Source organism: Papaver somniferum, chromosome 7 (assembly GCF_003573695.1).
Source record: "Papaver somniferum cultivar HN1 chromosome 7, ASM357369v1, whole genome shotgun sequence".
NCBI lineage: Eukaryota > Viridiplantae > Streptophyta > Magnoliopsida > Ranunculales > Papaveraceae > Papaver > Papaver somniferum.
In genome coordinates this window covers 137,532,672-137,555,623 of record NC_039364.1, presented here as the reverse complement: position 1 = coordinate 137,555,623, position 22,952 = coordinate 137,532,672, and the positions used below count along the sequence as shown (strand labels likewise).

The 22,952-nt window shown below is 36.9% G+C and overlaps 1 protein-coding gene across 1 annotated transcript; it reads left to right on the top strand.

The window, feature by feature from the left end:
* Window positions 1–12,635: 12,635 nt before the first annotated feature.
* On the top strand, window positions 12,636–15,659 carry LOC113298550. Its single transcript, XM_026547318.1, has 3 exons — window positions 12,636–13,346; window positions 13,640–14,394; window positions 15,234–15,659. Exons 1-3 carry the CDS (start codon window positions 12,717–12,719, stop codon window positions 15,400–15,402), a joined length of 1,554 nt encoding a protein of 517 aa, XP_026403103.1. The 5' UTR covers window positions 12,636–12,716; the 3' UTR covers window positions 15,403–15,659.
* The last annotated feature ends 7,293 nt before the right edge of the window (window positions 15,660–22,952 follow it).

Below are 22,952 nucleotides of genomic sequence, written 5' to 3'. Positions count from 1 at the left end.
CTTGCAGGATGAAGAGCCTGTTTGAAATACACTCCTTGGATTTTGTTGGGGTTGGCTCGGAAGTTTACCCTTTTCTCTCTCACCTATGGAATCACAGATTTGACCCATCTTTTGATCAAGACTTTTCTGACTTTGCACCAGACTCTGGAACATTTCCTCTAGGGCGGATAATCTCTTGTCGGTATTGTGTTGAGGATATGATTGTTGTTGAGAGTTTGATTGTTGTTGAGGGTTTCTCGGGTGTTGATAACCTTGATTGTTCTGATATCCCTGATTGTTTTGATAGCTCTGATTGGGTTGAGATGGTCCTCCCTGAGTGGGTCCTTTTGACCATGAAAAGTTAGGGTGGTTTCTCCATCCTGGATTGTAGGTCTGTGAATAGGGGTTATGTCTTGTTTTTGAAACATGGCATGTGCCTGTTCAAGCCTAGATTCCTGGACTGCAAGCAAATCGGGACAATTTTGGAATTGATGGTTGGGATCGTTACAAGCGGCACATACAGACGAAGCGACATGTTCTCGGAGAGTAGTGGTGGAAGGTTTTGAATTTTTATGTAGTTCTAACTCTTCTAATCTCCTAACTATTGATGCCATGTTTGCTCTTCCCTCGAAATCTGCTTCAATCCTAAAAGCCTTCGCTTCGGATGTAGTCTTTCTGGGTTCACGGATGGATTCCCACTGTTGCGTCTTTTCAGCTACTTCAATCAAGAAGTCCCAAGACGCATCAGCAGTTTTGTCTACGAATAGACCATTACACATCGACTCAACCGTTGTTCGGGTGGACACATCTAGACCTTCATACAAAATTTGCACAAGTCTCCATTTTTCAAAACCATGATGGGGACATTGGAGCAATAATTCATTGAATCTCTCCAAGTATCTAGCTAAGGTCTCACCCTCTAATTGCACAAAGCTATTCAGACTTTGACGAATTGTCGCAGTCTTGTGATTCGGGAAAAACTTTTTGAAAAACTCCTTTATGAGGTCATCCCATGTCATGATGGATTGAGGCTGTAAAGCATAAAGCCAGGCCTTTGCCTTATCTTTCAGGGAGAAAGGAAAGAGCCTTAACTTTAGGGTTTCGTCGGACATTTGAGTGAAACGCAGAGTTCCACAAATTTCCTCGAATTCTCTCACGTGGTGGTACGGGTTTTCATTCTCAACACCTCTAAAATAGGAAGCATCTGTATTGTGCTCGATTTCAGCTCATAATGGCCATTATCCTCGGGTAGCACAATACAAGAAGGTTGACTGGCTCTAGTTGGGTACATATAATCCTTGAGGGTACGGGGTTCTCCCATTGTTTCGGTTTGATCTGGGCTGTCTACCTCAGAACTCAGAATTTCGATAGGTTCTTCTTGATTAATTCTAACAAGTCTGTTTGTTTGGTCTCTATAGGTCACAATCATGTCCTTGTAGGTACCTCAACTAACATGTTGGTCAGACAGAGCAATCGAAACAATTTTGGACCACAAAAAGGCCCAATATTTTGGTTTAAAATGGGTTTTGATGATTTGGTTTTGAGTGGGTTTTGGTTTTAATAAGGGATTTTGTTTTTGGTTTAAAATTGGGCTTTGGAAAAAATTTTGAACTAAACCTAGCATAAATTAGCACAACCCATAAAAGAAAATAAAAACAATAATAATAATTAAGACAAGCCCATAAAAGAAAAAGAAAAAAAAAATAAAGACAAAAAATAATTACAGTCCCAAATAAAAAAAAAGAAAAGAAAATAAAGGAAAATAAAAATTATTACAATCCCAAATAAATAATTAAAATTATTACAAGCCCGAATTTGAATTTAAATGAGGCCCAAGTGGGTTAACTCATGGGTTAGGCTTACTTGATTTTTGGAGGGAAGCCCAAAAATAGGCTTTTGGTCCCCTTTTAGTTGCACAGCCCAGTTGGGCTTTAGGATCGTCCTAAGAGCTCACGCCCAAGCCCAGCAACAGTTGGAGTTGGTTCAGCAACACGAGCCCAGGAGGATCAGCTGCGAAGCCCAGGAGCAGAAGATCACGAGCCCAGCAGTGAAACGCAGCTTCAGTTGGCAGCCCAGTTGCTTTGGCTTGGCAGCAGCAGGCTTGGTTCACCAGCTCCAGCAACAGCAACAGCAGCAGCCAAGGTTCCAGCAGCAGCAGCAGCTCAGGTGGCCAGCAACACAGCTCTGCAGCAACTCAGTGCAATGATTGCAGGTCAGGACAGCAAAGGAAATCAGCAGCAGCAAGCACCACTCCCCGGCAGCGGCGCCAAAAACTTGGTGTGCTTGGGAACGACACACAAAAGACTTGCAAGTATACAAGGCCAAGTTTTAGTATAGAGTAAGCAAGGGATCAGTCCACAGGGAGTGGGAGCATACGAGAAATTTTCCTAAGCTAGCAATGGAGACAAGGCACTATGGCAGTGAGCAAGGCAAAGTAATATGGCAATTGCAAAGAACCAAAACAGTTAACAAGCAAAGATGACAAAACAGCATGGAACCAAGGCTGTGAGCCAAGGGCAGGGGTGAGTTTGTGCACTGATTTCAATGCACAACAGGCTTCAAAATACAAGAAATAAACAGCAAGATAGCTAAGAAATAGCTGAGCAGGAGCAAAATAAGACTGAAATTGTAAGTGACTGAAATAAGGTATTGTGGTCTAAGCTAAGGCTTAGAGTCCACCTTTGTGTCCTAGCCAAACAATGTGATCCTAGGTTGAGTTGAAAATCCTATGCATACATCTAGAATGGGAGGAAAACTAATTTGCTCACTAGTTTGCCCCTAGCATTGACTGTCTTTTGACAGAACAATCAATCACAGGCACTATGAGCATCAATCTCTTCCCATTGCTCAATCAAAACAGACATCAGGATAACTATCCTAGCAATTCACCATTTGACAATGCACTAGGCTTCATCTGAGCCTCAGCCTAATGCAGTTTAACTCATGCTAAACATGTAACTAGCAATAACATTCATTGAGTATGATAATTCAAGCAACATTCAACATTCGAGATAATTGAAAACAACATGCACACATTCACTGTTAACTGCATAAGAAGAACTGAAATTGGAATTGCATCAAAATAAATTTGTTTCAATTCTCTACTGGCTAGTCCAGAGATGCCCAATTTTACAACCTCTAACACCCTTTTATAGTTACAGCCCAAAAAAAAAAAACTAAAATCCCCAAATCAGTGAAATTAGGGTTTTACAAAAAATCCTTACATAATCTCTGAAAACGATTGATAGCTCTCACCCATGCTTCCTTGTCGTCTGCTGATACTACACCATGCCTTCGATTTATTCTCTAACCTCACCTATTTCATCAACTCCTAACCTAGGGTTCCTGTGAGATGAAACGATTAGGAGGTGATGTAATAAGTGGCTAGAAAAGTAGGTCTAAGTGATGATGGCTCGAGTGGTGATGGTTGAATGATTTGGGGGGAGAAGATGGTGGAGTGATTTGGGGGAGAAGATGGTGGTGATGGAGACAGCGTCGCTGTTTCAGAAGAGGGGAAGAAGGAGATGGCTCGATGGGTTTTGGCAGAAGGGTGCGTTTGGTGCGGGTAATAGGGTTAGGTTGCTTAGGTGTTAAACGGGATCATCAAATTTGATGTTTTGTGAAGGGAATCCGTGGGATGATAACTTCTGAAACGGATCTAACGGCGAGATGGAGACAGATTATGAGCGACCGTTGGATGCAAAAATACAACGAAACTAACGGCTCAAGATGGAGTTAGGTGCTGTAGTGTTGGTAAGGTGCATCGAAATCTGATGCATGATGACGCAGCGACCGTTGGATGATGGAATGGATCCAATCTTACGGTTAAGAAAGAAAACGGGTTTGGGTATTGAATTTTGGGTTTAGGATATGGCTTTGGGCTTAGGAATTGGATTTGGGCTTAGGTAATCTTGAGCCCACTTCTTCTTTAAGAACAATTTCTTCCTTTTTAAGCCCATTTTTATCCTTGAGTCTTCCATAACACATTCTTCACTTCTTTTCCGCTAGAGATTCCACCGGCTTTCTCCCGTGTCTTTGCTCTTTTGGCTCCGCAACTCATCTACTCTTTATTTGGTACCAAAAAATACAAAATTAATTAATAAAAATATTTATTCTTGAAAACAATGAAAATACAGAATATGGGATAAAATGTAGAATTAATGCACAAAAGATGAGTTAAATGCCAAGAAAAATATATAGAAATATGCACTTTTTAGCACTCATCAGTTAGACTCTGCACCACTGTTAGACACTAACAAATGGAAACCCAAACTAGAGCCTCTAATTCTGCCCGAGTCTCGACTAGTTCCATCAATCGATAAACCTCCGACCTTGACTCATCTTGATAATATTAATAATGAAACTGTTGTAAATGATAGTGGGTCTATGAGTCATGATATTATTGCTCCATATGAGCCAACATATGTTCGTGTGCCCTATTTTGCTCAACTTGAACCAGTATCAGCCATCAAAGTTATTTCCACTGATTTAGAACCTGATTTAGGGTGTGCACCTCAACAAGAAGCTATTGAACAGTTTATACCTCTTTGTGTGAATGATTTACACATCCCGACAATGCATGAATTGATTATTATGAAATGTTTTGTATGAGGAATGGATTCACATATATCTTTGGATGGTTATAGTGTTTGCAGGTGCATATTTTCAGCTGACTGGATTAGTTGGGTTGATCCCCAACTTTTCAGACTATATATATATGATTGGCAGCTAACTTTCGGGTATTAACCTCACCTCGTTTGAGAACGTGCTATTGGTAGAAAGGGAGACAAATACCTTTCGCTTCATGGGAGTTAACCCATCAGATTTGTTCCCTTCACTCTATCTTTTATTTTTATTTGTTTAGATTTGCATATTTTATTTTAGGATTTCCCACCTTAATTTCTACGTTGGATGACTCAATTACATTGAGGACAATGTAATGTTTAAGTGTGGGGGAGTGGAACTTTCGCTAGGATACTCGAAAAAAAAATTCATTAATGAAAATGAAAAAAAAAAAAAAGATGACTAGCTGTTTAGCGGGCTACAAAAAAAAGAAAAAAAAATATTTTTAGAGTATTTTCTATGACCAGCTGTTTAGCGGGTCTTTTTGTCTAGCAGTTTAGCAGACATCTTTATACCACTGTTTAGTGGTTCCGCCTAGTTGTTTAGCAGACATCACTATTTATCCAGTTGTAGAGCGGATCTCTCTTTCAAATCCGTTGTTGAACGGATATCACTCTTCATATCCAGCTGTGGAGCGGATATATTCTTTGTTTTACTCGAGGACTAGCAAAATATAAGTGTGGGGGTGTTGATAAGCCGTAGGTGCTATATTTTATGTCCATATTTATACTAGCTAGATCTAGATAATTTGGCTAATAACTCAATTTTAGTGCTTTTGTAGAAAGTACAAATGAATACGATCGTCCCGAAGAATAATAGCTAAACATAAGCTAAAGAGACCTTTGTGACCCGGAGTACCACTGTTGCATTTCACCACAAGGGAGACAGAGCTCATTTATTGTGATCGTGGGATACCAAACCAAAATGCTGAAGTCAGTGAAACCACGTAAGCGAGAAAATGAAAGATATCTCTTTGTGCCCACGTGAATTTTCACGTGGTGAATTCCAGTAGTGGCTTAAGAGGAAGTGGAACGTACACCCACATTACAACAGGTGGTCAGCAACATTTCCCGGCGTTGTGTGAGCAATGAAGACTTCGATTCCTATCAAGTCTCAAGCACCCGAAGACCACTAGTAGCTAAGGAGTTATGGGACTTACGTGGCAACTATCTACCAAATTTCTTGTCGTCATGGAGATGGAGGCAGGTCATCGGAGGACAAAGATGAGGGTGATAGCCGGATAGAGAAAGAGAAAGGTTCTGGTGGTGCTGTTTGTGTTTGCATGGAAAGAGGCAAGTCGTATAAGCTGAGATGGCACGATGGATTCAAGACAGTAGAGTTGATATTGCGGCTGTATGCAGATCGTGTTTGCATGAATGGAGATGGAATCGAGCTGGTGGTGTTGCCATGCTCATCATGGTTGTGAACTGAAATACTTCCACGAGGAGTTTATGGTCGACCGTAAGGAGGATAGAGCTGAGAAGATTGCACTCGGCAGTGGAGACATGCATAAGTTGGTCGGAAGTGGAAAACTGGTCATCTCGGTGGGGTCATTTCAATGGAAGTTCTTGACTGGGAAAGAATTGGCATGCAGGAAGAGAGGTTGAGCCGTTGGTACCGGTGGAGGATGATAGTTACAACAACAACAATGGAATTGGTGTTGGTTCAATTAAGATGGAGATGACCTGATTGATCTTGGCTGAGCAGCTGGAGAAGGAGTGAAGCTTTGGTTATAAGGCATGGGAACAAATGGATGTTGCTGTTTTCTACCGAAAGATGTGTGAGAAAATGGAGGACCGTGCTATGGTTGGATTTAGAAGTTCAGGGCGAAAAGGTTGGCTATGGACAGAATTTGGATGTCGTCGCCGGGGACTAAAAATAGGAGCTGGGTTCTGATTTCTGGATCGGTGTACTGAAAATAGGACTGGGCCTTGACACTGCTAGGTCTTAATTGGACTTTCTCAAATTTCTTCTCAAAACACCGTTATATATTTTCTGCGAGAGAAAAAGAAGGGGGATCGGCCAGAGAGCCGCAGCTACAGAGTGGACGAGAGAACAAAAGGAGGCGGCTAGGACGAAAACAGGGAGAGGGTTTGCAGTTCCATTTCTCAATTTCCGTTTTGGTTTGCTAGTGATTTTCTCTCATATGTTTATGGCTTTTAAGAAAGCCATTTCTTGCTAGATTCATGTAATTAGGGTTCATGATAGAAACCATTTTGAGCATAAGAATAATTTGCTTTGAGTTATATATGTTTTGGAGGCTATTGAATTGATTAAATGATTCTATGATTTTGTTTATTAACAAATGGTGATATTAGTTGTTGCTTCACCGGGTTCAAAACCTCATGCGCGTAATTAGTAGTTTTGCAATTATATTTGTCTCATTGTTTGATAGTCCATGCTTGAATTCATTTCTTTGATGGGTTATGTTTAGGATAGCCAAATAATATTTGCAAACTAAAATTAGTTTCGTATAATTTTCTCACTAATATATTTTGATGGTGCATGCTTGGATTTAATCTTTTGATGTGTTATGCTTCTCGTATACTAGTGATATTTGCGACTCAATGCATATAATAGGTGATGTCAATAGAACAATGAATAAATAAATTTTTTTAGAATTGTCTCTTTTCAGTAATTGAATAGAAATAGTGGTGGACACCGTAAAACCCTGGTTACTTTCTTTCATATTGATTTTATTTTATCAGTTTAATTTTATTATTTCATCTTCAATTATAAAAATCCTAAAAACATCATTGCTGGTTAATCGATTAGAGATACTGATTATTGATATTTCCACCGTTCCTTGTGGGTTCGACCCGTACTTTCCTGTGTCTATTAGTTAGACACCGTGCGATTGCGGTATATACAAATAGGTATCTCCGGATCCTATCAACCTTAAAATGAGAAATATTTGAGGGTCGAACTTGATTTCCTTTTTGAAGACAGCAATTAGGTTGAGAAACTATTTAGATTTTGTTTTTATCTCTGCTCCCCCAAGTACAAACCACAAGGGGCTCATCAACTTTAAAAACATGTTGGTGGTGACGCCTAGGATGAGTAGTATAAAGCTTCACGTAATGACGGTTGTACTTTAGTAGTAGGACAAATCTCCCAATGATAGCAAAATAGATTTTGTGGCAAAGATACGTCATAATGATGTAGGGGAAGTTAGTTGAATTATAAATGATATTGTCTTTCTTTCCATGGTGGAAAAATTGATTGTGCATACTGCCAAAAGTAGTTAAAGCATAGTGTTTGGGTATTTGAATGGGAAAGAGGGTATAAGAGGCGGGAGAATTATTTGGCTTTCTGGTAATTTGATGGTGGTTTAAATGAATGATGCTAAATTGGCTAGGGGTACATGCATATTGGTTTAGATGAATAATCCTTGTATCTGCCATGGTTGCAAATAGCCTATTTAATATGCTCTGGTTGACAATGACGCCTCTCAACAAGTGTTGCCAATCCTGGACCTGCATAGAATACAAGATTCTTATTAAAGCACAATAATACTTATCAAAATTAGGTGAACCACCATTCCCCCTCTTACTAGTGATTCTACGAGGTTTATTGAGAGATGAAACGTCTTGGAATAGGTTTTGACTATTGATTTGTATGTGAAAATGATGTTTCTGGAGAAGGTGCAAATAACCTTGAATTGGCGTGAATAGGCAAGGGACGAGACGTTTAACCAAACGTCTTAAATGACTATAAATGGTATTAATTAAGGGTCTATAAATTGGGTTAATCAGAAGAAAAAAAATTATAGTAGAAAATATAACCAGAAAGGGAAAAAATTAGAGCAACATAAGAAGAGATTAGAAATGGCAAACTTTGGTAATCATGCTTCTTCCTCTTCTCCTCCCACAACCAGTGCCAATGATTTAGCAAAGAGTATTGCAAGATCTTTAGGAGATCGGGAATTAGGGAAGTTGAAGGAGGTTGTTCAGGCAGAGATTGATCGATGCCAACTAGAGATAGAGAGACAGGAGGAACAATAGGATAATGCTTTTGAATTTGCTACATGAAAGGAGAAAAGGATGGAAAGAGATGAAAGGAAGAGAGAAGAGCGTTTGGAGAAGTATAATATGAAAAAATATGGAAGTGCAACAGAGACGGAATCATATGAAGATGAAGTGCATGAGTATTACATTGAGGATATTGATTCAAGTCAGGAAGATTCAGATACTGCTGAAGAGAAACGAAGGATGGTGAAGTATGAGGAAGATAGGCTTTATAGGCGATATCTGCAAGAGAAGGCCAATCCTGCAATCTTCTCAAGGACCATGCATGAAGGTGATTCTGATGAAGATGAAGAGTTGTTGGAGGATGAGAGTGATGCAAGTGTCGAATCAGATGCTTCTGAAGGTTCTGATGACGATTATGGGCCTCCTGCTTCATCTGTAAGTGACTACAACAATGCAAGTGATGAGGAAGATGGATGGAGCTTCGATGTGGATGATTATTAATAATCTTCCTTGGGGTATCGGCAAGAACACCAATACTAGGCTTTGAAAAAAGTCTAATGATGATCAACAAATGTTTTTCTAACAAGTTTTGTTGGTACTTGCTCCTAGTCTTCTGGATCTTGCTCTTGTTGTTTATTTTTATCTTGTTCAAGTAAAAACTTGATTTGTGTTTAGGTTGTGTTGTTTATGTTGGTTTTTAGTTTGTTTGGTAGTTTTCCAAGTCAACTTCTGAAGTTTGGGAGTGACTGTAGTAGGACGGGGTTGGTTTTTGGTGGTGTTGCAGTGGGGATTGAAGTGAAAGTAGTTTTTTCCGATGGCTGTTTTGTAATGAATTACTGTGATATAAATGTTCAGGTTTTTTTGGTGGGTATTGATAGAAATGTAATGAACTGCTGCAGTACTAATTTTGCTTTGTAAGAAATCATTTGAATGAAGGTAATTTTCTATGGTTGTATCAGAACTTGTTTTGGTAAGTTTAGAAGTTCTTGCTTTCCAATGATTGATCTTGAACTTGTAAATAGTATAAATGATAGTGATGATCACAAATAGAAGGACTAATTGATAAATGCTAGTAAGATGAATTCCCAGGAAGAAAATTTCAGAGAGCATCAATAGAGAAATTGAATGCTGATGTCAGGGTGACAGTGAAGAGCAATATTGTTGGTTGAAATTAGACTTTTGTTATATCTATATATACCTCAATTTGAATGAGGTAATCTCATAAATAATTTAGGGATTTTCCATCAATAAAGAAAAAGAAAAAAAAATGTGCAAAGGAAGATTGCTCAAGAAAAAAAAAAGTAAAAGAGAAAATGTTAGTCACAATTTTAGAAGAATAACATGCGACATAAGAATTTTTTTCACGGTTTGTAAAATTTTAATGGGCAGCGGCTGCAACCAGCTTCCTTTTTTTTTAGGGTTATTTGATTTTTGATACTTACATTTTGACCAATATTAGTGTTTGGTCTAACTTTTGTCCAATTTAGGAGTTGGTACTTGGAAATGATGGTGACCAACGTTGACTATGTTAAATCTGACTTTTGTTTAATAATTGTAAAAAATAAAATAAATAAATAAAATAATCAACACTGGTAGAAAATAGTTACCGATCTAATTGAAAAAGAACCCGAATTTACTTTTCTTCCCCAAATTGAAAATCACTCTCTTCTTTTTTTTCGTTTTCATTTCAATTTTTTCCTTCGACCTCATTGTCATCCACAAATTCAATCAGGAAAAAAAAGACAATTAATAGTAATCGTGAATCCACAAGTTCAGTCAACATAAATCTTCTTCTGCCAAAACCATGAAGGAAATTAACTACATTTGGATCAAATAGTCGTACACTGAAATCATATAAACAAGATAAACTCAGTAGAGATTGAATTTACATCAATCGTAACCCATTTCAACTTGAAACCCTGCAACAACAACAACACATGTATAACCAAAATTTCACTACTTCCATGATTCGCCACCACCAAAATATTTCCATATTAGGGAATTCTAAAACTTCAATCAGACAGCCTAATTTCATCCCCAACCTCAAAATTTACGCCTCCCAAACCAAGATTGGACACACTAAAACCTTAAAATTCCTGCAAACCCACGAATCAAATATGAAAAAAAACAACCCAAATTAGGTCACTTCATCGAATCAAAATACCAAAAATCAGAGCTCAAAATCAAGAATAATATCAAAAAAATAGGGCATACGATTAATGGGATTTTATCGAATCAAAAAGGGTTATGGTTTAGAGTTTGGAAAAACAAATCAAATTTCAGATTGAAATTTAAAGTTCTTCAGTCATATTAGAGAAAAAAAAATAGGAGAAATTTTGTCATGGTGGTGTCAATATTGTGATTTAAACAAGAAAAAGGTGACGATGATGATTTTAGATTTAAGGTTTCTCTGTGTAAAGGATATCAAGATGAAGAAGGATATGCAGATAGTTTTCTACGAAGAAGAAGAACATAAAGCTCTGTTCGAGCGACTTAGATGGGTTAATATTAAGAACATTAAGATCTTAACCGTTGATCACTTAGATGGGTTAAGATTTAATGTAAACCGTCCACGTATGTGATAAGTTAAGGATACAGTTAGTCATTGTTACAAAAGATGGATACGTTATGGTAATTGCAAATTAATTCACCAAATTTTTTGACGCAACGTTACTTAACCAGGTCAATGCGGGTCAACGTGTATTCCAAATACCAAGCACTAACTTGGACAAAAGTTAGACCAAACACTAATATTGGTCAAAATGTAAGTACCAAAAACCAAATAACCCTTTTTTGAAGCAACCAACTGCCTCATACTATTCCACATTTTTCACTCTTTCAATACTCCACCACTTCGTAGTTAACCAACGCAGGAGTTGAGTTTTACAAAAAAAGGCTATTATTGGGGCGTCACATTCCATTAGAGGGACGTCACCTAATAGGACAAAAACGGGTCATTCATAAGTAATATCAAAAACCCCTTATCTCAAATAATTTTGTAATGACTAAACAACCCTTATTTAGCTAATGTTAATTTTATTTAATTAGATAATAATTAAACTAATGAATTTGTTATATACTTGGTGAATTTTGGGACAAAGTTTTTGTGGGAAAAAAAACTAGAGAGAAGAAAAAAAGAATTTGTATGCCTCTAAACTATCTCCCATGAGTTCAATTTCGCTCAAAATTAACTTAAGTATGTAAAACAATTTCAGATATTTCGACTTACATGCCCGATTACGGTTGGGTTTGAGCTTCGTTACCAACCGTAACCTCTATTTACAGTTAGGTTTGGATGAACTCCAAACCGTAACTGGTAATCAATGAGACAAAACCCAGTCGTAGAACCATTACGGTTGGGAAAATGGCATTACGAACGCAGACGTAATCCAGTTTACGGTTGGGTTTTACACAATTCCGAACCGTAACTCAATTTACGGCTAGGTTCGAATTTTGCATTACCAACCGTAAACTTTCCTGTGATTTAATTAGATTTTGTTCCTACGGTTGGAAATATAAATTTTACGGCTGGAAATACCACATGCAAATTAGATTTACGGTTTGGAATCATCCAAACCTAATCGTAATATCTTCAGAAACTATAATTACGGTTAGCGAAGCCAACCGTAACACCTTCAGAAATGCAACTAAAACCCTAATTTGACTTCGATTTCATTCAATCTAACCTATTTTTAGCACAAAAAAAGTAAAAACAAGATGGGTTATCGATTAATACCTAATATAAACCATGGGTTCTTGTTGAGGAGTTTGAAATCGTGATTCTTCAAATTTTTGATTCGGTTGTTGGTGATGAATTTGATCGTCCGGTGGTTTATTGAGGAGAGAAAAATTAGGTTTTTAAGTTTTTAGTTTAAGGATAATCTAGGCATTTTGTTTTTGTGTTAGGATATCTCATAACCACTTTTTTGGACAGTGAGAATCCAAGTGAAGCCCCTCTATTAGAGTGTGACGCCCCAACCAACGACCCCATTCCATTGGCACCTTCTCCAGTACGCTGTCTAATCTATACACAAAAAGCGCGCCACGAACAGTAACAGAAAGATATATAGAGAGAAAAAGAGAAGGTGATACTCGAATTAAAAACCTAAAACCATAGAGAGAGAGGGCTTAGACTGAAACTCAATGGCGGGTAGAGCTATGAAAGCGGACCTTGACTTTGCGTTTGAACTACAAGTAGAAGAAGCATTAACGGCTTCCCTTATCGGCGATGAACAAGAGATTGCTCAAAACGCAAGTGATTTTCAAACCCTAGAATTACTGAAACAATTGGAACAAGAAGAGAAAGATAGATTACAATGGGAAACAGAGATCAACAAAATGAAAAACGATCTTAAACGTTTAGTTCATGATCAAAAAGTTGCACAAGAAATTAGTCGTATTCCTAATGATCAATGGGAGGAAACTGGAGATTATTTTGAGAAACCTTTTGGTGAAGCGTCTTCTTCTTCTAGGGATGTCCATGATAATAGTGCACCGTTTAAGCTGTATTTCAAGGGTCTGTTTAGTACTGAAAGAATTGGGGATTCAATTGTTGATATAGCTGGGATAGGTTTTGCTGTCTGTGATCCTCTTGGCAATTCTATTTTGAATGGAGTGAAACCATTGATTGGTGATTGGAAGTCTGATTTTGCTCCTGAAGAGTTGGAATTGAAAGTGGAGGCTAAGGCTTTGATTCAAGGTTTAACTGCTGCTCTTTCATTGGATGTTAAGAGGATCGATTTCTTTTGTGATTACTACCCGCTTTACCAATATGTGAGTAGTTCATTTTTGATTTAGTTTACATGTCTTCACTGTTAATGCTTTTAACTTCGGCTGTTCTTTACCCTAAAAATGTGAAACCCTTAAAATGCAGACTAACCCTAAAAATAGCTTTTGATCTTAGGGAGGAAACCCGTGGTCCAATATAAACGGCTATAATTGGATGAATTGGCAAAAGTGATATACTCTGTCTACATTCGTTGATCATGTTACAATAAGATAAATGTTGTCAGCTTCAAATATATCATGTATTCTTTACTTCTTTTTACATTACTTTTTCCAAACAGATCACAATGAGACATCTAGTGAATCAGCAGAACATTGCCACAGTAGTTGATCAGGTGTCTCTGCTTCAAAGAAACTTCATCAGTTGTCGCCCATTCCTTGTGGCTCGAAAGGATGTTAAATTTGCATTTAAGCTGGCAAGGAATGCCATAGATTCACAGATTAACAGGTCAGCTGGATGTAACACTTCTAGGAGTAAGAAGGAGACGTGCAACATCTGCTTAGAAGATATTTCTGTGGGCCAAATGTTTGCCATCAATAGGTGCTTACATCGCTATTGTTGTTCTTGTATGAAGCAGCATGTGGAAGTCAAGCTACTTAACGGAATGGTACCCCAATGTCCTCATGATGGCTGTAAAACCACGCTAAATCTTGATAACTGTCGAAATTTTTTGACCACTAAGTTGATTGATATGATGAGCAAACGCATTCAGGAGGATTCTATACCTGTAACCGAGAAAGTTTACTGCCCAAACCCGATGTGCTCTGCGCTGATGCCAAAGATCAATATTCCAAAATTTGCTTATGATCCATCCACCAAGGAATATTTAAGTGGACAGTGTATGAAATGCAATGAATATTTCTGTTTCAAGTGCAAGGCTCCATGGCATTATAACATGAACTGCCGAGCTTATCAGAAAAGTTCCGAGGACGACGCAAAGCTGAAGAATCTTGCAAATATGAAACTTTGGCGCCAATGCAAGAAGTGCAACCACATGATTGAACTGGTTGCAGGTTGCTACCACATCACTTGCAGGTACTTTGTATATATAGGCAAGCTTATCATAACCTGTAGAGGTTTATCTTTTGTGGTATCATGGTTGATTTTATTCAATACTGCCATGTTCTGGATGTTTTTTCTTATTCTTTTCATATTCGCTCAAAAAAACACGAAACATTTATGGTGTGACTTCATTTGTATGCCATGTCATATTAGGCAGTACCGTTATGTTCTTGGTTCCTGCTTCTCCCGTACTTCCTGAATTTTTTTGGAATCGTTTTATATAGGCTGGTGGTGATTTAGATATTACCAACTGATTTTACTTATTCTAGTCGAGTAATATATCATATATTATAGGTAAGTGGTTGTTCTGTTTAATACCTTCTAAATAATTGAGACATATGATGTCATGTGTTTTGTCTGAAGTATGTTAAACTCGATTTTAGTTGGTTGAGTGCTGATCAATTCCTAGAGTTGAGTTAGGGAGCTGTATGTGTGGAGTCTGCAACTGTCCACTGAGTTTCATATTTCATCTGAAAGGACTTTAAGTTGCCTTATTTACAATGTTGAGTGACCAAGATCAACTAGTTAGGTTTAAATGTTGTCTGCACCTTCACAGGCACATTTAATGTATGGAGACATAACAACAAACTCCATCACGTGCTTAGTCTTTTCAGTTGATAACCATTTATCTACCGAGTTTGAAAGCATTCACCAATAAGTTTCGGGTTGAGGCGGACATCGCTTACAAGGCACTGACTTCGACCATATGGATTTTGTTCTGAGTATGCTACCGACTTAGGACAACAAACACCATTAAGTTATTCATGTGATTTTCCTTCTTTTTACTTCATGGGATTCTCTCTTATTTGCAGGTGCGGTCATGAATTTTGCTATACCTGTGGAGCAGCTTGGAAGAATAAAAAAGCGACGTGTACATGCCCAATATGGAATGAAAGGAACCTCATGCATAACCAGCGGGGACCGAACAGGCAGAATAACCCGCAGCAGCAGAACCAGTATCATCAGCAGCGGCGTGGATAAGTGTGGTACTTAGTCTTGGTATGAAGTTTCTAGTTTCGCTGTTTTATCCTTGTAAAACTTATATAGGAAGGACGACAACTAGACAGTATGAGTTGTTCCAAAACTTTATTGATTGTATGGATTAAGTAACGGTAACTGCAGTGTTTTGTTGTTCTTGTAAAATCTGAGCAAGGATATTTGAAGAACCCTGTTGGTCATCAACCATTAAGTAACCTACCTTGAACAAATGGTATACATGAGTACCGACTACACCACAACTTTGTAATCAGCCAGTATAGTAGGATTTTTTCCTGGTCCACTAATGGGTAATGGGATCCAGAGACTGGTGCTGTTTGAGAGCTCAGTTTGTCTGGTACTCTGGTTTCCCTAGGCTGTTTAATTAACACGAATCACACTTTTGGCGACTCAAGATATCCAAGAAATAATTCTGGTCAGATAGGTAACTTGTGTCAGCATTGTCGTTTCTCTTCTATTTTTCCGCTAAGATTATGCACACTTTTTCCTGCTTATCTTTTGCCACTGGACAAGTCAGTAACTTTCCAGACTCACTAAAGTAATGAAGTAGGCCTGCCTGCCTAAAGAATTAGGTTGAGCCGAACCCTGTTCTTGATGTATTGAGCAAGCAATTGTACGGTGACCACATTGTAGCTTTATCCCTAAAATGTGGAGAAAAGCAATTAGTGTTCTAGTAAGATAAATTAGCAAGCATAATATGTGATATTCGTCTTCAAATGGTGAATGCAATGATGACCGTCGCGATGTCCATTTCTCAATTACATTTCTATCCTAATTGTAGACTAGAAATCAAGATATAGTTTTGACAACAAGCTTGAGATAGCAACACTTGTGAGTTCGACCGAGCAATGCTCTAACAATATCCTGCTTTGTCAATTTTAATAATAAAACTATCAATACATATGCATAAAAAAATTAAGCTTTAAACCTCCTAGAATCTATCATACTTGATTTCTTTGGTTTCTTCAACTCCTTGAATTCTTCGTTACTTCAAGTTGCAATGATTCTGAACGTGTTCCACTCAGCATCGTTGTTGTTGAAGATCCGTGGCGACAACAACTATGAAAACAAATATTCTCAATCGATTATGCAGAAACATAGTATTATTATCTTCTCCAAAGTTCAATTGTATGCCAACTCTGAAGTAATACTATGGTGATATGTTATGTTTCTCCCCCTTAATCAATACTTACATCTTTTGCATGATAGGTGAAACCTATAGATTATTGATTCACTCCCCCTTACATAATGATCTGTAAACCATATGTATATAGTGCGAAACTAATAAATAATTATCCCCCGTTTTTTCAGTAAAATTGGCAAAGGTACGAATATCATGGGATCATAATGAATACAACCATTTCAGGATTCCAAGGTGGTTACATATCAACTTTATTTAGATGATTTCACATAGTATTTTCACATAGTAAGATAATACTTAGCGCTCATCTAGGAGATCTTAGATACAAGCATCCCCTTCAAATTCCACAGCCACACACCCCACAAAGATATAACACTTAAGCACAAGTTCATTTAAGAACTCTCCCCCATTTGATGTCATTCCCGAATGAACAACATGAGTGACCTTACTTTAATGAAAAAGAAGGATTTTGTCGGACATTGACAAATCACATGGATTTGTATCCTTAATATCGACTTAAATTAATCTCAACGCCAGTTACAAACAAAGAGATAATTTTAATCGGTGTGACTCAACATAAGAAAATCTTATGGAGTGTATGTTGCAGTAATGACACAATAGTGTGATCACGAGTAGATCGATACTGCGATAAAATTCTCAAAGAGTTTGTTCTATTTTCAATTTATAAAAACATAATAGATTTATCTTCTGAGCATATATGAAATATCAGCTCGATTCACAAAATACATAAAGGCACATATATTTCGTAAGAATTTTGAAATAATTAAACCAATAATGATTTCATACTTCAAGTTCATCTTCCAACAACTCTAGAATTTAAATAAACAAATCTAAAAATATGCAAGATGAAAAACGTTGGAAATAGCTTATGTAATCACAATTTTTGCTATAACAAACCCTAGTTATCCTTCTCAATAGTAAGAATAAATTCTCACAAGAAGTTTCCTAGAAAATAAGAAAACAAAATAAGAAGAAAATAACATGAACTTCATAATCTTAGACTTCATCTATTTCTTCATACCTTTCTGCAACTCCATTGAAGAACGAGTCACCAACATCTTTAACCCGTTGGAATTGTTGATATGTTGTGTTCCTGACTTAGCACACCAAGCTTCCGATTTACAATACGAATATGCTGTCTGAGTTTTGTATATTCTAAGATTAGCTTTTTCTGGTTTTTAATCATGACCTTTTGCTTTTCGATAATTTTGAACTGGCTATCGACGAGTTGATTTAATTGCAACTGAAGGTTAGCAATTTTAACCTTAGAGTCATTCTGAGCGAGAGTCAGATCCTTAAAGGAACCAACAATCCAGGAATTATGTTCTTTTCTTAAAGAATTCCTTTTCAACGTTGTTTCATAGAAATAGTTTCCTTCCTTTGAATAATCTTCATCGAGAACGATGGTTTCATGAGGTTTTTTTGAGATTTTAATTCTTTTGCAGAGATGAAAAATAGAACTTGAAAATGCGGGGGTACAACAACCACACCCAACAATTCATTTGGAAATCTGAGAGGACTTACTCCAATATACTTTCTAGAGAATCAACTAGATAGTCAGACTCAATCTATAGAAAAGTATATAAAAGAGTTTATATCTCTATCTCTAAATTCAATATGCAATCAGCAAATAGAAATTTGCGAGCCCGATTGAATATAAGAGAAGTAACTTGAACGGTACCAAAGATCAATGTTCAAGGATCAATCAATTTCAATCAACAACCAAAGGTTGGATTTCCTAATTGATCGATACAACGCACAACCAGTGATATTTCAATTATATAACAAAATATAATGCAAAAAAGAAATAACACAGACACCAGAATTTTGTTAACGAGGAAAACCGCAAATGCAGAAAAACCCCGGGACTTAGTCCAGCTTTGAACACCACATTGTATTAAGCCGCTACAGACACTAGCCTACTACCAATAAACTTCGGACTGGACTATAGTTGAACCCTAATCAACCTCACACTGATTCAAGGTACAGTTGCGTTCCTTACGTCTCTGATCCCAGCAGGATACTATGCACTTGATTTCCTTAGCTGATCTCACCCACAACCAAGAGTTTTCTACGACCCAAAGACGAAGACTTGATAAACAAATTTGTCTCACACAGAAAAGTCTATTGGAATAGATAAATCTGTCTCCCACAGAAATACCTATGAGTTTTGTTCGGTCTTTTGATAAATCAAGGTGAACATGAACCAATTGATAAACCGGTTTTATATTCCCGAAGAATAGCCTAGTATTATCAATCACCTCACAATAATCTTAATCGATTAAAGAAACAAGATATTGTGGAATCACAAACGATGAGACGAAGGTGTTTGTGATTACTTTTCTATCTTGCCTATCGGAGATATAAATCTCAATCCAATCTTACAATTGCACTCAATTATGATAGAAACAGCAAGATCAGATCACACAATTACAGAGAAAATAGTTAGGTCTGGCTTCACAATCTCAATGAAGTCTTTAAGTCGTTAACCTACAGGGTCTTGTGAGAAACCTAAGGTTAAAGGAGAATCGACTCTAGCTATGCAACTAGTAGCATACAAAAATATGGGGATTAGGTTTCCCAGTTGCTAGAGTTCTCTTTTATATAGTTTTCAAATCAGGGTTTGCAATCTAAGTTACCTTGGTAACAAAGCATTCAATATTCACCTTTAGATGAAAAACCTGATTCAACCAAGCTAATATCTTTCAACCATTAGATCGAACTTAGCTTGTTACACACAAATGAAATGTACCCTCATTTAGGTTTATGTAACCGTACCTAAACGTGTACACCATGTTGGCTCAACAATAGTTAACCGAGGTTAGCCATATGATCACTCTTATATCAACCTTATTCATCTTAACCATAAGTAGTTCAAATGACTCAAATGAAACTAGTTAAAGAGTTGTTCAATTGATATATTATCATAGAAGTGTACAAGAACACAATTGAAGCAAAATCGGTTTGATTCACTTGAATCAATTCATGAACATTATAGCCACGGTTTGCAAAGATTGCATTCCTTATTATATAAATGTTTAATTTCATGTACATAACCGATTTTAGAACTTTAACCTTCAAGTATGCAAACGGTACGCATACTTGAAATACTCGGACCAAGATTGGGTTTCGCCAGTACGCAAACGTGTACGCATACTTCCAATCTTAGCAGAAATATTCGGACATGAACCTCACGCCAGTACGCAATCGGGTACGCATATTTAGGTTCCCGTATTTCTCAAGCCAATAGGTACGCGTACGGGTACACATACTATGGTTCCCGGGCACTGATTACATATGTGCAAGAGTACCGAACATGTCATATCCAATAATGGTCAAGTGTTCTGAACTCTTATTTCAATCATTGAAACTTTCTTAGAGGATGACAATAGCCGTTTTCACACACTATTAGCATCAAATTAATTTTCAAGTTATTGAAATAATCATAACGAAACATTCCAAGTCTACACCAAATGATGGTATCAGACAAACCATGTAAAATGTTACTCGACAATTTCACATGATCATTTTTTGACTTGCGTCAAGAATATAAGATGAACTTGGTCGAAGCGAAAGCTTGCCAACATATATTCCGAGAAATATGTAAGCGAGTTAAACTCAGCTCGAAATCTCATATGTCTATAGTAGAAAACTATATCGTAACACGAATTATGTCTCAATATAGGAGATAGAGTAGAAATAGACTTTCCACATACCTTTTGTTGATGAAGTTCCACAAGCTCTCCTTAGTAGTTCTTCGTCTTCAAATGATGTTCGTGGTGTTTTTAGACACTACAAGATGAAAGTTATTGTTCTTATGGAATTTTCGTGAGGAATCACCCAAATTATTTCTTCCATAAGTTTTCTTGCTTTTTGCAGAATTGAAAACCGTTGGAGTCAGATTTTTTACTTCTTTAATTGCAAAGTTAAGCAATTTTTGAAGATCAGAAATTTGTTTCTTTCTAGAATAAAAATTTAGAGCAATGTGATTCCTTTTTTCGCAGTGTGAACAGATTCATGGACTAGAAACCTTTGTTGGTACGTTGTCTCTACTAATAGCTTCTTTGGATGCTGACAGTTTACGTAAACATTTCTTACCGGAAATATTTTTTGGAAGTAATTTTCTCAGTTCTAGGAAATGCCACAGGAGCAATAACATCATGCAATGAGGTAATTTTAATTTTTAACACGAAGTTTTCTTCTTTCAAAGAGATACACTGTTCCTGAGCTATAAGGAAATCTGTAGCCAATTTCTCCTTTTCAACACGAAGGCAGTCCAATTCTGATGAGTGACTCTTGAGTAAGCGTTCTTCTCTTATTGTTCATTCTCTAACAATATCTTCAAGCAAACTAATCTTTTCATGCTGAATAATAGTTTCTTGAATAATTTTTTGAATATCGTTAGAATTTTTTTTAATATAATCAGAGAGTTCAGTTCCCTATCAAGGGATTTATCAAGCTCATCAAAATACCGATCACACATTTTCTCAAGATCTCTAATTTTAGAGGCTTGAAAATCAATGATCTCAGCGGATTTTTTTTAAACTTCTGATAAGTTCCAGCTTAGATTCTGATATTGAACAATTAGTAATTATGGGAAGCATATAATCAGAAATTGACAACATGAGTTCTTTTCCTTTGGATTCAGAAGAATCAACTAAGGAGTTATCCTTTGAGGTAAGTCCCAAACAATTGGCATAATCAAAATCTTTAATGGACATAGTCTTTGTGCTAAGATACATGTTACTTCAAACGTATCAAACACAGACTTATTAGGTCTTAACGTGTTTGCATTCTCTGATGCAAATTGAAAATGCAGGAGTACCAAAATACAACACCAACTCTTTCTTAGGCAATCGTTATGGACAAACTCAAATATAATTCTGAGAGTTCAACATAATGAATCTTAATCAGGAAAAAACATTTAGAGTTGTATCTCAAATCAGAACGTTTACAGACACAAGCTCATGAACCTGATTTTCGGGTGAGAGTACTTGGTGATTCCAAAGATCAATTTCCAAGTATCAATCAAGTCGTATCCAACAAACAAGGTCGGTTATATCTAATATGATTGATTAATGTACAACCTATGATATTTGAATTATAAAGATAAACAATAAAATGCGTAAAAAGAAATAACACAGACACAATAAGTTTTGTTAACGAGGAAACTGCAAATGCAGAAAAACTCCGGGACCTAGTCCAGATTGAACACCACAATTTATGAAGTCGCTACAGACACTAGCCTACTACCAATTAACTTCGGACAGGAATGTAGTTGAGACCGAATTAAACCCTTCCAGCAATTCAGTTACAGCCGCATTCCTTACGCCTCTTGAATCCCATCAGGGCTCTGCACAATTGATTCCCTTAGCTGACGTCACACCAACTAAGAGTTTATTCAACTCAATTGAAGACTTTAAACCAATCTGCCTCCCACAGATAATCTTATATATGATTTCCTATACGATCAAAAGTTTTGATCAAGGTGATGGAAATCTATAAAAATATACAAAGTATAGCTAGGTATTATGCAAGCTGAAGTGCAGCCTAGATTATTATTCACCTCACAAGTATATAACTTTTGGAATCAACAAAGTTTGAGACGAAGAGAACTTTGATGATTTCTATATATCTTGTTCAAGTGAAAAGCTCAACATGGAACAAGATCAGGATACTCTATATATCAAGATAAATAATAGATGGACCTGGATTCATGAATTTCAATGAAATCTTTGTAGTCGCTAAACCCTAAAAGGGTTTTAAGAATAAGACGACTCTGGTTACAACTAGGACACACCAAGGAAAATAGTGTCGGGATTCAAAGATCCAGTTGCTTAAAGTTCCCATTTTATAGACATTTAAAACATAGGTTGCCTTAGGTTTAAGCTAAGATATCTTTGGAACCAAGCAACAATAACCATCGTTAGATGAATCTTTGAATCTGATTTACATAACAAGATATACACTCAACTGGTTAGGATGAAACTTAACCGAACCGTGTATAAGATCACGCTCATGAATGGTTGGTCAAATCTAGCCAACTGAACTATAAGCTCGAGCATTTTCATAAACACTTAAGACTTAACTTAACTCGAAACACAATTAAGTGATCAAAAATTTCTATGGTATTTTAGAGATTATTCAAATACAAATTATCTTGGAGAAATAATTTAAGTGCATAAGAATTTAATCGGCATGGTTAGTAGATGTACAAAGTACAATTACCATAGTCGTTCGTGAGTCAGGCCAGTCACAGCACGTGTACTGGTTTGTATACTATTAGCACAACCAAGTTCCAGAGTTCACAGAACTATTTAGGTATGCGTACTGGTATGTGTACCTTAAGACTATAACCGGTTCCAGAGTCCAC